Below are 17,340 nucleotides of genomic sequence, written 5' to 3'. Positions count from 1 at the left end.
GCCATTTTACAGTCTAGCTCATTATTTTTTACGTTGAATTTTAATGCCTTTCTGTGCTGGATTCACTGATCTCAAAATGGGCTGCTACAACTGGCATCAGCATCTCTGTATCAGGGAGGATAGAAGAAAAAGAACTTAATGAGCCAGGCCCCTTTTCCTGGTTGCTATCCAGAATACAAAGGGGTAGAAGTCATGCTTTAGTTATAAAAAGCATTGGTTAGACCACACCTGGAGCATTGAGCGCAGTTGGAACACCATACCTTAGGAAGGATATATTGGTCTTGAAGCAAGTACAGCATAGGTTTACGAGAAACATACTTGGATTCCATGGGTTAAATTACCAGGACAGATTACACAAGCTAGGACTGCAGCCCTGGAATTGAGATTAAGGGATAATTTGATTGAACCTTTTAAGATATTAAGGGAAACAGATAGAGAGAAACTATTTCCACTGGTTGGAGTCTAGAGCTAGGGGCATAGACTAAAAATTGGAACTGGACCATTCAGGATTAAAGTTAAGAAATACATACGCATGCAAAATGGCAGTAGCAATTCCACAAATGACAACTGAAGCTCGATCAAATTTTAATTCTAAAACTGAAATTGATAGATTTTTGTTAACCAAATGTATTAAGGGATATATGATATATAGAGTTAGGTGGCAGAGCAGCCATGATCTCACTGATTGGCAGAACAGGCTTGAGGGATTAAATTGCTTAATACGGTTCCTACATTCTAGTGACCTTTCCAGAACTATCTGGTCAGGATCAGACCTGTCTGTTGCAGTCCCCATGATTAAACAAGATCTCTAACACACACTATACAATATTAAGTACATATTCTTGAAATGTAAAGAAAGTAGGGTGGTGGTGCTGTTGGGGGTTGAGGGGTGCTATTTCCACCTGTGGAATCATATCCCAGCATTAACCATCACTCTCAGAACAGGAATCTGGTAGGGGATGGGAAGAGGAAGGAATCTAGTGAGACATCATACCTTGAAACTGTCCATGAGCAACGTGGATGAGTCATCCAGTGTGGTGTCTGGAGCAGCCCATGTGTTGCTAGGAGTACCACCCTGATGCCAGGTATTGTCCGAGGAGGAAGATGCAGCAGGTAGATAGTCCAGGCCAAATCCACTCATTACTGTGTTTTTGTCAAAGAATAAAAAAAAGGTCAAGACTAAATACTGTATCTTAAGCATCAATTTTAATACACATTTAAGGAAGATTAGAAGTACCAGTGTGGTAGACTATTTTGGCAATTGGAAATGTTTAATATTTAAGAATGGAGTAGCCATTGAAGTTGAAACACTAAGATGACAAAGAAATGCTGTAAGTGAAAAGGGCATTTCAACCATTGCTCAAGTATAATTGTTCCTTTATAGATTTCCCTCTCTTTGATCTTCGGTGCTTTTACAACAGTAATTACATTAACTGATGTACCTGTAAGGAAGACTTCTATTTATATCGCACCTGATCACATCATCAAGATGTCTCAAAGCCCTTCATGCAATAGGTTAACTTTGGAATCATAATGACAATGTTTAAGCTAGCATGGCAGCCATTCTGCACCAGTTACATTGCATAAATAGATACCAGATCAATGACTAAATAATCTGGAGCTTTCTGGTGATTGCAGAAGAATGCCATTCAGGACATTACAACAATTATTTTTCAAGAAGTGTTCCGTGATGTTTAACAACCATATCAGCAGGCAGATGGTGATTCAGAATAATCTCACATTACAAAAGTTCAAGCTTATATTAGGGTGGTGGGAAGAATGGTGCAATTTTTAACCAGTGTCAAGGAAAATAGATAGTTTTGGTTTTAAGAACACAGTTTCATCGATAACTTGTATAACCATTAAGGATTCTGTTGTTAGGTGTTTTACATCTTCCACTGACCATTTGCTGATCTAAAAATATTTAAAAACTTAGGGCATATGTTTGGAAGGAAATACTGAGCCTGACAAGGAATCCAAGAACCATTCTTTTTACTTGAATTGTTTCACCATTTCAACCACACATATACAAGCAGCATCAGGCTGAATTAGTAACTCATGCAGGACAGTTCTGTCTTCATAGTGGATAATTTTGAAAACAAATGTGCACAAGTTAAAAGGAATTCATTCTAAATAAAAGAACCATTTTCTGTACATAACTAAACCACCTAGTAAACAGGCAAAAGAGGTGCCAATATTTGAGGAAGTTAAGTACTCTACCTGGCTTGTCTGTACGTTTCATGTTCCAGCGATCAGTTAGCCTCCTCTCACTGTTGTCAGGTGTTCCAATCGGTCCAAAGCCAGAGAATGAATTCTGGTTGTGGGTTGGAGGAGAACTTGGTAAACTGCTGGGATTAGAGGAGTGCGGAGACTGGCTTGCTGGTGTTGAGTGATCTATTAGTCGAAGAAGCATGTGAAGAAAGAACAAAAAAGTGACATTTCTTGCATGCAGATGTGTGATGGCTCAGCCAAAGTTGCAAAATGGGCTTGCCCACCAGCTATAGTGTTGGGTTTGAACCTTGGTCCCAGAGATGGAACTCACTATGTCATCCAGTTACCGAGGTTCTTCCTGGTATATTGGGAGATGTAAAAATAAGTGGTGATATTGCTATTTTTATGAAAAATACAAATCAGAGCCCCATAATTATTTTCTGATAAGGTGGTCACCTGAGCCATTACTACTGGGGCAAACAAAAAAAGCAAAACATTTTCTCTCTATTGTTAGAGTCCAACTTGCGGCAAGCAATTTGTTGTACAAAATAGTTTCATATAAAACTTTGCATTTCCTTGATCAAAACATTTGTAAAGTTGCTTAGAAGATGCTAATAAAGTTGAGGTAGATTGGCATCTCTTCACACTGAAAAATAAAGATGCCAAAAACAGGACTTCACAAAGCTATTCAATCTGAAAGGAACATTTTCCATGGCGGAAAAGGGTTCTTAGTAAATAAAGGCTACATTTAAAAGCGCTAACCTGAGCTGGCAGGAAGAGATGGGGACCAAGGGTTTCCATCAAATAGTGAATAACAGGAGGCCTCATGGAATGCATGTGGTGGTGCATTCTCCGATTTCCCACTCGGTGCTAGATTCTTGCCATAAACCTCACTGAAAATGCTGTTATTCTGAGTGTTCTCCTGAAAGCAACAAACACAGATGTAATAAGACAGTTAGAAATGGCATACTGATAAAAGTATCAAATTAAAAAAATCAGTCCAATAGCGTGTTTTGTAACTATCACAAAATCTGACTATATTTCAATAAAGTAAAACATCAGACACATTAGTAAACAGCTACTGCAGACTGGTATAACCATTCGTAACTGGATCTTGGCAAGAGCTAAATTGCAGCATTACAAATTTTATCCATGGTGGGTTCCAGACATTTTACTAGGTGTTTCCCGAAGGTGGGAGAAAAGGAATTGAGGAGACAACAGCCACCTGCTTTGAGAGCCATTTCATTCAAAGTGGTCACATAACTTTGACTTCTACAAAAAACAAAATCCGCTGGTTCCTATCTGTAAATGTGATTAAAATTTGGATTTCCTCCCAACACTTTCAACTTATAGTAATAGAAGTTGCTGCTTTGAATAAGCACAAGTCAAAGCTAGCACCTTTGTGTTATGTGAATCAGTTAACATAATTTTTTTTAAAGGCAGCATAACAAATTCTGAAGGTCATTTGGCAGAATGCCTCATCACCAAAACTTGCAAACAAACACCAAGACCTAGCCTGGATGGTGGCCAGATCCCAGTCAGTTCCTTCCTACACGTTTGGTGTCTCACCCCACCTGCATATTGCCCATGAGGTGACCACGGTGGGGAAGGGACCTTGTCCATCGCTTTGTGGAATGTACCTTTGCAAAAAAGATCTGGAGATACAAGGTGGTTTTTGTCGAGGTTCATCCCGAGTAGCTCCATGATGCAGGACTCTGTGCTCAATGGGCTGTTCCCAGGGATGCACAGAGACAAACATCAGCTGTTGCTGGAGGATCACTGACTCGGTGAAAGACAGTCTTTGGTTTGCCTGAAACCTAGTCTTCCAGTGCAAAGAGTGGTCCCTGACTTGAGTTGCAGATTGGTGCATTCCTAAGGCCCAAGTGTGCTGAGATATCTCCTGAAATTTGGGGCAGCCGCCGCAGAGGTGCAATGTGGAAAGGTCACTGCTTAAGACCTTTCAGCCATAATGAACCGAGGGAGGGGAGAATTATGACTTATACTGAATGTAGAATGATTACATGCATCACATTTGTATTGAAGCACTTCAGGGTGCAACTTGATCTGTGTCGACAACTTAAATACCTTTATACTATTTGCAATGACTGTTTTGAAATGTCTGTAACGGTTCTTTGAAGCACCTCAAGAGTGCAACAAGATGCATGTAGAAAACCTGAATATTATTGCATTGTGTGATGGCCATTTTAAACAGCTCTTCGATATTTTACGAATAAAGTATATTTTTGCAAAAGAAAAATCCAAATTCTGAATGTGCAAATATTTAAAACGACAAAAATGCATCATAATAGTTTCTGTCATTCTGTCACTTCACTCCTCAGTATTTTCCAAAATATTTCACAACCAATGAATTACTTTTAAACGTGGCCACTTGTTTTGTAACTAAATTCAGCAGTCAATGCGAACAGCAAAGTCTCAAATACAGCAAAGAAGAAAATGACTAGCTAAGCTTTTTGATGGTGTTGACAGGATACTTACCATCCTTCTGAAAAATAATGCTATACGATCTTTACATCCACTTAAATTGGGCATTGGTTTGACATTTAAATTTAAAAAGCACAACACAACAATACATTAATCCCTGAATTACCAGCCTAGATTACATATTTAAACTTTGGGAGTACAGCTTGAACTTTCAGACCAGAAGCAAGCATGCTAGCAACTGAGCTGAGCAGTCGCTTTAAAGCAACTAAAATAAAATCAAGCTAAAAAGGAGATAAAATATTGTAAAAACACTTCTCCATGTGAAGAATTTTTATAGGCTTACAACATTTGCCCTTGGGTGTCTATTCCTATGTCTGTTTATAGAAACCAAGTGCCAATAGCATAAACTAAAGCCAAAAACTGAACTATGTTGAGGAAAGATTACAGTATGCATCGGACAAAAATCACCTGAATGAAGAACTACCAAATAAAAAAGTCTTCATTGCATAAAAGCACTACTGGAACATAGGAAACACTAAAAAAGGGGCAGAGAATTGGCCTTAGTTCACTGAGATTTTTAATCTTGGATTCATAGGACAACCTGGTGACGATATGCAGTGACATGCAGAACCTAACCACAATTTCTGAAAGATTACTTCATTGACATATCATAATAAATAAAACATAATTAAATGAACTCCTGCTGTTTTCTATGCCCAAATCATTAGAATTCATTAATAGGATTATAAATATAACCACAAAATAGAACTTAAAGGTATAGCCAATTTCTAGAAATGGGTTTTAATTTTGCTAAATGTACCTGATTGAGTGAAAAAGGCGGCAAGGACAGTAAGGAAGAAGAGGTAATTAGCTCAGAAGGTCTCTCAAGTCGAGATCTGTTTGGCATCTACGTGAAACAAAACAGAAAAGAAATACATTACAAAATTAAATGAAGTAGTCTGCCATATCTACTTATCCATATTAACTTAGTACAGTACAACTTATAGAGCAACATTAATATAATAGAATTAACAGTCACATCAGACCTCTAATATTTACTAATATTTTCATTAGCTCCTACACGTGAGCAGGGATCTAGCATGCAATTAACATATCAGATAAGCTGGATTTGTTTTCGTCACCCATCGGATGAGAGTTGCAGGCATTTTTTGCCCATCCCTATCTGCCCCCAAGCTAGTGGGGGTGAGTCACCTTTTTGGACCACTGAAGTCCACCTTGTCTAGGTACATCTATAGTGCTTTTAGCTAGGTTTTTGACACAACAACAGTGAAGGAATGGCAATATAGTCCCAAGTCAAGATCGTGTGCAGCTTGGATGGCAATTTGCAGGTGGTGATGTTCCTGTGTGTCTATTGCTCTTGCCCTTCTTGGATAAGTCGTGCTGTTGAAGGTGCCTTGAAAAATTGCTGCGCAGTGTCTTACAGATGGCACACACTACCGATACTGCGCATCTGTGGTGGAGCAAGTGAGTGGGGCACTGATCAAGTGGACTGCTTTGTCCTGGATGGTGTCAAGCTTCTTAAATGTTGTTGGCAAGTGGGAAGTATTCCATCATACTCCGGAGTTGTGCCTTGTAGTCAGGCTTTAGATTGAATTACTCACCACAGAATCCCCAGCCTCTGGTCTGCTCTTTATATGGTTTGTCCAGTTAAGTTTCTGATCAATAGCAAGTGCAGAATGTTGATGTTGGGGAATATCCATAATAGTAACAGTGTTGAACATCAAGGGAGGATGCTCAGATTCTTTTGTTGGAGATGGTTATTGCCTGGTACTGGTGTGGTATAATTGACCACGCCATTTATTAGCCAAGCCTGCTTATGTGACATGGATTGCCTCAGCGCGGAATTGTAAATGGTTCTAAAGATGGTTCCTCACATTCCCACTTCTGACCTTATGTTGGTCGAAGGTCATTGATGAAGCAGCTGAAGATGATTGGGCCGAGGAAACTACATGGGAAATTCCAGCAGCAGATGATGGACCTCCAGCAATCACAACTATCTTCCTTTGTGTTAAACATATCTCCAGCCAATTTGCCATTTGATTCCTATTGGCTTCAATTCTTATAGGGCTTATTGAGTCAAGGGCAGTTATTCTGGCCTCACACTTCACAAACATAACACTAAGACAGAAAATAGTACGATACTGCGATCAAAGAAACAGCAGAACCAATGGTAGCAACAATTAGTTATCGGATTTATTAACTCAGTCAACCAGTTTAATATGCAACCGCGAATTCCTGCTTCCATACGATTTCCCTCACATATTAAGAAGTCACTATGCATGCCAGTTTATGTACTATATGGTATCATTTAACGATTTGGTTTTGCAGGCTAAAAAGATTCAAATTAGCCCAAGTTTGGTGAATTCTTTACAATTCTATCACGACCTGGTTGCTTTAATGGGAGTAATGGTTTTTATGGCAATGTTTGTAGCTATACTATTGCTGGATGCAAGAAACTGGTTAATAAAAGTTATTTTGCCAGCATCCTTTCCACTCTCCACCATCCTCAAAGCATTCAACATTTTGCAGGTCAGTTTGAGGGCCTAGGGCTCAAGTATTCACACTACCCAAGTTCAATTAGCAAAAGCATACAAAATTAGTATCAGTATACAAAAGATTTCAGTACCAAAGCCTTGGTTATCTCTAAAATACATTCAAGTCATTTTTTTAAAAATAGACTTAACTTTAAAACATCTATTTATTTGATGTGGGAGCCACGAAACACAACAATATGTTCAGTAACTAAGCTAATCTAAGCTTCTAAAGAAATCTTTAATTCAAGTTGTACACCATCACATGCATGACAATCTCTCTCACAATTCCACTCATACAACCCAAAACTGTAAAAAGTAATCTGAAATGTCAACTGTTTTTCTCTGTCCACTGCTGCTGCGTACCTGAATATTTCTGGCATTTTCTGTTTTTATTTCAAATTCCCCGAATGCCCAGTATTTTGCTTGTTATCAAGTAAAAAGAAATCATTCATGAGATGTGGACATCACTGGCTAGGTCAGCATTTACTGCCCATCCCCAATTGCCTCCAAGGTGGTGGTGAGCTACCTTCTTGAACCACTGCAGTCCATGTGGTGTAGGTACACACACAATGCTATTAGGGAGGGAACTCCAGGATTCTGATGCAATGACAAGTGAAGGAACAGCAACATATTTCCAAGTCAGATGGTGGGTGGCTTGGAGGGAAACTTCCAGGTTGTGTTCCCATATGTCTGCAGCCCCTGTCCTTCTAGATGGTCGTGGTCATGGGTTTGGAAGGTGCTGTCTAAGGAGGCTTGGTGAGTTCCCTGCCATTGCGGAGGGAGTGAAAGTTTGTGGATGGGATGCCAATCAAGCGGGCTGCTCTGTTCTGCATGGTGTCAGGCCTCTCAAGTGTTGTTGGAGCTGCACTCTTCCAGGCAAATGGAGAGTATTCCATCACACTCCTGACTTTAGCCTTGTAGATGCCCGGGGATTTTGTGGGGGGGGGGGGGGAGAGAGAGAGAGAGAGAGAGAGAGAGAGAGACCTGCTGCAGTAGTCCTAGCTTCTGATCTGCTCTTGTAGCCATGGTAGTTACGTGGCCAGTCCAGTTTCTGGTCAATGGTAACCTCCAGGATGTTGACAGTAGGGAATTCAGTGATGGTAATGCCACTGAATATCAAAGGGAAATGGTTAGATTCTCTCTTGCTGGAGATGGTCATTGCCTGACATTTGTGTAACACAAATGTTCATTTTCCACTTGTTAGCCTAAGCCTGGATAGTTGCCAGGTCTTGCTGCATTTGAGCACGGACTACTTCAGTATCCGAGGAGTTAATCAGTTTTCACATCATGCTCCTGGATTTAGGAAGGATTACAATACAAGTTTAAACAGCAGTATTTGACAAGTTAATACCATACTGAATTCAAGGTAGACGATGCACCAATTCTTCCTCACACTATGATAGGACTAGTAAAGAGGAGAATTGTGCTTTCACCTAACGACTCCTTGTTCACAAGTGAACAAGAACAGATGATAGAGATAGGGACAGTGACTTCTCTGTTGACATGGACACACTGGTGCCATCTAGGGAATTTGGCATTAATAAAGATATCCTAGGCTGCACTGATGGCAACTTTGAAGGAGGGGGAGGGGGGTTGCACCTCATCACTCTTCCTGTGCTCGTCCATCTCCCCCACTGAATCATCCACAGGGGATCTGAACTCTTTGCCACCTTCATCAAAGATCTTGGCTTCATTGTTGCATAATGTTGTGTAGCGTACAGTAAACAACAAGCATTCTGGAGGCTGTGGTTGGCCCATACTGAAGGGAGCCTGCTGATCTGTCCAGGCACCTAAATCACACCTTTATTGTGCTAACAGCCTGTTAAATTGCATATCTGATGGCAATATGACATTTATTGCAGTGTTATAGGGATTTAGCGGTCAGATTTGTGAAGGTGGCATGAGCCAGGATTGCAGTTAGTATCCCTTAAGTTTGCTTCCAGGCATGAAGAGATCAGGGAGCTTGAGCTGCCGCAGGATGAAAGCATTTTGGTAGTTGTCTGGGAATCTTACGCATAGATGCATAAGCTTTTTTTTGCAGCTGAACACTAGCTACACATCAATGAAGTGGAAGACCTTGCAGTTGACAAATAATTGGGTTTTCTTGTGGGGATAATCAATGGCATCCTGCACCTGTGGGAAACAAGCCATATCTGGAGAGCCAAGTGCCTGCTATTCTGATTGGCATCGAGAGCAAAGTTACCATAATTGCCAGCCTTAGCAGTAGGCTTCGGCAGGTGATGTCAACATCTGAGCTCCAATGTAAGGCATAAAAAGCAGCAACCATTCTGATGCATTAGAGTGAATTTCCAGTGTTGAAGGTTACCTCCAAATTGTACAAAATAACACTTCAGTGCATAAACCCTTCCCCACCAAGTGGTATGACAGCATTTGAGTACTGAATATTTATCGGTATCTTTGTCCAGAATTGGCTCAGCCCCTAAATTGCTGGTGTATTTGTCTCGCTTTCATAGAGAAGTTTCAAGAAGCCCAGGAGACCCACTGAAAATAGTGAGTAATGTTTTTTGAATTAAGCAGATTAATACGCTCCAGTCAAATGTGGAAGTTGGGAGGTCTGAGCCCTCACCATTAATTTAGCCAGTTTTAAGCCCCCTAAATTTCATCAAATTCCACGCGCCCTTCAAGCTTAAAATTCAATCAAAGAGCCTACCATCAAAAACCAGCAATTAATAATTTAAACAAGATCAAATATAACATAATAATATTATGCCTTTAGGGCTGCAATATAAACATATGGGCAGAGCTGCATGAACTGTAACAACTTGTTTCCATTTTCCATAATCTAATGACCAACAATGTTGGTTAACTATCACATCACTGAACTGAAAATAAGATAGATTGGAGGAAGTAATGAGTTCAATGCTTCAAGATTGTAAATGAAATAAAAACAACACTTCTAAGAATTCAAAGTATGAATTCTATATTTAAAAGGAAGACACTGGGAAAGGGATCTGCAACTCTTCACATTTAATTTCAGGCCTTGTCAGATAAATGCAACGTGTTTCTGATGTGGTATAGGGAGCTGTAAAAGTACCTTAAAACTGAAAGCAGTCCAGCACCAACTGATCAAAAACACCTGACTAGAGTCCAACATTGCTTGGGTTCTCCTCCAAAGGCAGCATTTTCATTGCTATGTTTGCACATCCAGTATATATACATAACTTTCAGTTTTGTAACCAGGAAACGCCATGTGGATAATGCTTCGATTATTAAGATAACAGGAATTATAATGACCAAAACCATACTTTTGCATGAGAACAAAATAATCAATTCTATCCGATATGGATTCTTTCACCTAAAGATTTCATGAAATCTGTCCCAATTCTACAAATGGCATAAATTTGGTTGCTCAGTCCTTATCAATGATTACTTCACATTATATGTTCAACAATTGCTTAGATAGCTAGCAAGTCTCCCATGGTACGTTACCAAGTTCAGTAGATTATTTTATGGAAGGGCATTAGCCATGCGGGGATAACACCAGATCACCGATTCATAGTAACTGAGATCACAGGGGTTCTGTTTGTCTTAAATTCAGATCAAAATGTGTAAAGATATTGTCAATATAATTTCAGGAGTTTGCACAACATTTATAATTGAACAGAAACAAAAGTTATAATGGGTGTGTATTCAGTTAAGTGTTATTCCCTTCTCTCATTGAAAGGTTCAAGATAAATATTATCTGAACAGCTTTTGAAATACATCTTCTAGCTTTTCTTCAAATAATTTTGAAAAACAAACAAATGGAATTTGTTGGAGGCAGAGAGAAACAGTCTACTGATGCATCCAGGAAATATTGCAGTGTATATGTTCAAACTAGGTAGAAGGGAGGGCAGGGAGAGAGACACAAGAGATGAGGGGAGAGGACAGTAGGGGAATAAAAAGGAAGGGTGGGGAGATGGATGCGATGTGGAGGCAGAACTGAGTGGAGAGGATAGCGATCAGTGACATTGGTGACAAAAGTATAACAAATGTCTTTGCTTGCAAATTATTGCTAGTGATTTCCTCTCAAACTGTCAGCAATCACATTTTTAAAATGTCATATAATGAGCACTTTTTAAAAGATATTGATTCAATTGAAGAAGCCTTCTAGAGATGGTGGACATAGTGGCACACGTGGGTTGAAGTTCAATTTGACACAATGAAAGTAGTCACATAGCATCTGAGTGGCAATGTGCAGCAGGGTTGCAAAGTAGCACATCAAGGAAGAGGCATTTAAGAGGATAGATGAAAAACAAGCCTCGAGATGGGACGATGCAATGAAATAACAGGAGGAGAGGCTATGAACAAGACTAACTTTATAACAAAGTGTGTTTGAAAGTTTGAAAAAGTGTGGGTGGCATAGGCGAACACTTTAAACAGAATAAAAATTAAATCCTGAAGAAAAAAAAATCAAAAACTTTAAAATTAAACCACAATGTCTCAATAAGATAGAAATTGGAAGGAAAGCTGGAAAAGAAACACTGACATTTGGGGCAGTGGGAGTTGGTCAAAGTTTAAATGAGTCAATCTGGAGCCGACTAACCAGAAATTCACTCCTTGTGTCATCTAGTGGCCAAAGAGTGCAATTACACTGACAAAATTACATAGGTATAATCTATCATAAATGTGGGAACAGGCATTTATAATGGCAAAGGTTTATGCCCAAAACACAATGAAAATAACAGGAAGCTGGCTTTTACAGACCAGTCATACAATTTTCTTAGTATTATTTTTGTGTTGAGACTCTTGCTGTTTTAATGTTTGTAATACCAACATTTCAGATCCTGACAATTACCTCTCAACTACAGAAAGCATGAGTTATATTTTCTTGGCTTTTTGTTGTCTCCCTTCCCATACTTGTACCTTTATCACCTCAGCATTCTCTTCCGTAATACGATGGCTATGATGTTCCCCCCTCAGTCATTCTACTCTATGAAAATTTCCCACCTGCCCCCAATTGTTTCTCCCATTACCATCTTGATGATGGTGACTGTTTCTTCCCTTTTGTTTTTCTCTTTCAATATCCACATTGCGTTTTTTCACTGCCACAAATTTGAAACTCCAAAAATCTTCTAGGCAGCTCTCACTACTTTGTTACCAGCAACAACATGAAAATGCTGCCACGATAACAACTAACCTCAGCTCCCTGATCATTAGTCCGGTTTTAACCAATGCTTTTAGCAGATTTAGTGTTAAAACAAATCCTTTCCAAATGTTAATCCTAAAAGATGTGAAGTTGCAATAAAATTAATTAGTCTGTAGTGTTGATTTGTATCAAAATAACCAGAATGCTTTGATTTATACCCGTGTATAAAGAAAACACAAAACAGATGAGTTAATGCTTCAATAACTTGTCTAGAACATTGTCTTTAAGTGAAAATACGATGGAGCAAGCAAGCAAATATTTACTGACATTGCTGCTTGAATAGCTACTATACAGAAAACTGTGTTTTGTTTTTTTGCATTCATCAAGAATGGAAATGCAAGACAGAAAACAGAAGATCAAAGTAGTAGGTACATACAAAGAAACCTCGCCCCGAAGTGCTGCAAAGAGGGCTAGTCAAGGCCTGGTAGAAATCATGGGGTTTGGAAAAAGCCAGCTCTTCCTCCTCCTCAAAGTCAGCAATACTTTTTAACAGATCAGGAGGCAACAGAGGTGAGCTCTTGGCATCCTACAGACAGAAAAGGAACAGAGGAAGAAAGCATACTCAGAGAGGAAAAATAAACAAAGTCTTAGAGTTGGATTCAGAACCAGAAATACTGAAAATTCTCGGCAAAATATAATTTATCCTATGGCTGGAAATTTACGTAAAGAAATGGGAATTGTTTAGAAGCGATGAAGCTGAGTTAACAAGTGAATATCAGGCATGATTTTAAATGATTTAAAGTACTGTATTAAAAAATGATCCATTGGAGAAAATGAAATAATTCTTACTGTATAGTATACACTGGAAAATATTGATAGAAAATATTTTCACTTCAGTGCATCATTTACACAAAGTGAATTCAGGTTTATGAGGAACACTCAATATATTTTTAAAACTCACCCATCCTTATATTTACAAATACACAGCTACAAACTACCTTAACTCATTACATGTTTAAATAGTTCTACTTTTACAATGAAACAATATAAAAAGGCACTGAAATATTTTGAACAGTATCGTTGCAAAGATGTCATCCAAACTGCTGAATGGGTCTAATTAATATATTTAACTATGTTAGTGAATAGCTAATATAAAGAACTGCAATTTAATGTGATTTAGAAGCTGTGATTTGAAATATCAAAATGATCTGAAATTGCACAAACGTAGCAGCTAGAAGAGGATGGACACAGAATGAGATGCAAAAAATGAGGATGCTGCTCGAAGCATGACATATTATAAAACAGTCGTATCAGTGATGAGACAGTACAACCTAACTGGCAGGTATTTACAGACAATGAACACAATGTTATTTTTATAAACCTAAAAACTGAAAACGGTAAAACAGAGCAGAACAAAAATATATCAAGCTGCCAAATCAATGTCACGTCAAGTAATAGTTTAGATACAAGAGGGCATGTGAATTAAAATGGAATGTATTATGAATTGAGTTTCCATTTTAATTCTCATGCCTTCTTCAAATAGTTTAATTTTACAAGCAAAGATCTCTCAAAATCCATTATTTAAGTGGGTAGGTTAATCAGAAAAAAAAGTACTTTATGTTCAAGACCAAACTAGCAGCAAGGAGGATTAAAAATCTCAAAATAAATGTTGAGCTGAATCTCAATATTTCGGGTTACACAACGCTAAAAATCCCTTGGCATAAATGAGAATGAGCTCCTCCAGATTGAAATCCAAGCCTAACTAATTTATGTGCACATTATACTAAATGATGCTCATTTGCTTTCATTTATACCTTACCTCATAAGACTGCATTCTAGGCATGTTATCCTGATCCGTTCGGAATACCCCTGGCTGTCGTTTCACCAAACGGTCATTACTCAGTTGATGCCCCATCATATGCCGTATGTCTGACAGAAAAATATAAATATTTTTAGTCACAAAAAGTCCATTAGCTTTAATACGCCTGTCCCATTTCATAAATCATCTCATCCATTTTCTTTCCAGAAATGGAATTCTAATAATATCCATTTTCAAAAATCCTTCATGTAATTTATTTTAGAATGTTTCAGCTGAATTCTCATTTTACAAAATTCCATGTTGTTAAGCATGTATAAGCCTGGAAGCCTTAATTTCATTCAGTTTCGTGATCAAGCAATATCATATGTTCTTTGATATGGTATGCAAGGTAGAATAAAGTCAGAAAGCTTCAAGGATGCTGTGGTCCTATGATTACAGATATGGGTGCACTTTCAGAAAATAGGAAATAAGCTTAACTAACTTAACAGGAACACAAAGTTTGGGAAGTCTAGTGTAGCAAAGTGTGAAATATTAAAAACAATGTTAATTGATGCTACAACGAAACTTTGACCTGGCCAAATCAAACCAGATTAAAGGACGATAAAGAACAAATCTGGCCATTGTAGGAATGCAAATAGTAATACAAGGGTTAAACAAAGGCTTTTGGAACGTTCAAAGGATATGGCAGCACGAAAGACTGAGGAAAAGATCTTTTATATGGAAAATAATGGATGTAAGTTCAGTGACAACTTTCCAAGTAACATTTTTCCCCAAATACATTTGCAGTAAAAAAAAGTGTAAAATATATATAGCTACTAAAAAAATGACAAGTGGTAGCTAGAATCAGGGATAAACAAGATCTGTAATCTCAATGCTATACAAAATGGTTCATTTATTACAAAAAGCACATCATATTTACTCAATGCTTCTCAGACCATGTCCAATCCACTAAATGCTGTAGACTCTCTCTACAACTCAGCTGGCCCCACTCTACATGCATTTTATTTTTTCCTCTCCTGAAGGCAAGCTGCCACTTTATCATTGTTAGACAGCTGCTGATACTTAAAGAGGTCAAAGTGGGAATTACAGCAAGTCCAATCCTATTCTTTCCCAGCTTCTACATATGCACACTTTACAGGTGGGTTATCAGATAGTAATCACAGCAGGAACCCAGTCCTTCTTGGTGAGAACTCAATTTCAAACAGTACAAGGTATTCATCATGAGTTATCAAATCTGCTCAACGTACCATAGTCCCATGCAAAGTCCTGCAGTTTCTGCACATCTGAAGGGTTCTGGGTAAATGGCTCCATAACAAATGCTTTCAGGTTCTTTTCCATCTGGACTTGCTGTGATTGTTGTTGAAGTGACTTTTCAAACAGCTTTAATGGGTCCTGATGCATGTAATAGGGTTGCTGCTTCAAAGACATCTGGATGGATGCCTTTTGATGCTGAGAGGGGACCGCATGATGTTGATTCCAAAGCTGGTTAGTCTGATCAGCCTGCAGATACTCAATGCGAGAAAATATGGCATTTTAATTGTAAGCAATCAAAGATTGATTACCTAGGCTGGACAAGGTCTTTCTTTCTTGAATTATAAAAGTTATTCTCCATACACTACTTGATGGAAGATCACAAACATATTTAAGCTAATTTACTTTACAACCCTGGTGCACAATGTTTTCCATCTGTTGCTCAATGTAAAATATCCACCTCTCGACGCCTTGTTTTTCCACCCAAGTAACAGAAAGCTTTGCACCTTATGTTTACCTCAAAAGGCAAATGGTCATTATTGAGAGGATCACATTCAAAGAATGAGGACACTAGTCAATTTCCATACCCATAGCTCTTCCACAAAACCAGGTTTATAACAGAAGTGTGTTTAAACATGGAGACGGTGTTTAAAGCAGACTAGCAAAACAACATTAGTGCAGAAATCTCTTTAAAATTTTGCCTCAAGGTTGGACATTACAAATAAGCACTATTCTTTGCAAATGTCATCATTTGAAACTTGATTGATTCAGCAAAATTTATAACACCTGTTTTATATTGCAAAATCTAATCTTGTGCATGCGGAATTCTTAAAAGTAACTGGCAGAGACACCAAATAGGGTAATAGAATAAACCCTGTAATTAAGTCACACACTATCTCAGGTCATTATCAGGAACATTTGTATTATGACAATCTGCTGACATTAGTCCATAATCTGCTCAGACTGAAGAGACGTACAGCTTTCAATGTAAAAATAGATCTTATCATTAAAAGAAAATTTTGTGCAATTACTTAGCTTATTTGCAGTACTCCAACATTCTGGAATGTGTCACACTTGTCTTACCTGCTGAGGTCCGAGATGGTGTTGATTCTTTCCCAGTTGCTGTGCTGCCTTAGTGGGTGACTGTTGGTTCACAACTTGAACCTGAAGTTGCGATTGGGACTGGGCGATCTGCTGATGTTGCTGAGGTTGTTGCTGTTGGGGTCCTTGGTTTATTGGCCCTTGTCCTGATGGCCGTTGCTGACTATAAGGGACATGGGACTGCTTCCCACCTGGCACCTGGTTTCCCGATTGGGGGTGACCAGTGGCTTGGAGGAAAGGCCCTGGTATGGAAACTCCAGGAAATGTGTAGCCAGGAGTCATCTGGAAAGTAACCGGTGGAGACACAAGATAGGGAGGTGGAGGGAACCCTGCAATAAAAAGACACTATTAAAGATCACTAGCAGGCACACCAGTACTATGATACAGCATGCACGCCAATCCACAATCTGTGTTAACAGAGAGAAATACGTGCTGTTTATTAGAATTAGGGAGGTATACAGTCTTTCATGGCACAGGAGGCGGTCATTTGGCTTCTGTACTGGCCACCTGCGGTACAATCGAATCAATCCCAGTCATGAGGGGTCTGGACAGAGTAGTTAGGGAGAAACTGTTCCCACTTGTGAAAGGATCGTGAGGGAAGAGCAATGGAAACATGAGAAACTTTTTCACGCAGCGGTCTGTAATGCATTGAGAGGGTGTGCTGGAGACTGGTTCAATCAAAGTACTCAAAAGGGAATGAGACTGTTAACTGAAAATGAAAAATGCGCAGGGTTACAGGGAAAAGGCAGGTGAATGTCTCATTTGAAGAGCCAGTGCAGACAATGGCTGAATGGCCTCCTTCTGCATTGTAACAAAGTGATTCTGAGAAAGGCCACTGTCCTTTCCATCATCTCATTCTCAATTTGTCAGTG

The 17,340-nt window shown here is 38.9% G+C and overlaps 1 protein-coding gene across 6 annotated transcripts in view; it reads right to left on the bottom strand.

The window, feature by feature from the left end:
* smg7 (SMG7 nonsense mediated mRNA decay factor) overlaps positions 1-17,340 on the bottom strand; it is a 129,662-nt gene that overhangs the window by 2,946 nt on the left and 109,376 nt on the right. For 2 of the 6 annotated variants that reach the window (XM_078218329.1, XM_078218331.1), the window contains 8 exons: positions 16,451-16,797; positions 15,364-15,625; positions 14,117-14,226; positions 12,734-12,883; positions 5,474-5,560; positions 2,974-3,133; positions 2,221-2,394; positions 995-1,143 (listed from right to left, as the gene is read on the bottom strand). In XM_078218329.1, the coding sequence (XP_078074455.1) occupies positions 995-1,143; positions 2,221-2,394; positions 2,974-3,133; positions 5,474-5,560; positions 12,734-12,883; positions 14,117-14,226; positions 15,364-15,625; positions 16,451-16,797 (1,439 nt within the window). The remainder of the gene's footprint in view (positions 1-994; positions 1,144-2,220; positions 2,395-2,973; positions 3,134-5,473; positions 5,561-12,733; positions 12,884-14,116; positions 14,227-15,363; positions 15,626-16,450; positions 16,798-17,340) is intronic. The other 4 variants (XM_078218330.1, XM_078218332.1, XM_078218334.1 and 1 more) reach the window with 3 other exon arrangements.

This window comes from Mustelus asterias, chromosome 8, assembly GCF_964213995.1.
Source record: "Mustelus asterias chromosome 8, sMusAst1.hap1.1, whole genome shotgun sequence".
NCBI classification, from domain to species: Eukaryota; Metazoa; Chordata; class Chondrichthyes; order Carcharhiniformes; family Triakidae; genus Mustelus; species Mustelus asterias.
This window is presented reverse-complemented; position numbering and strand designations above follow the sequence as displayed.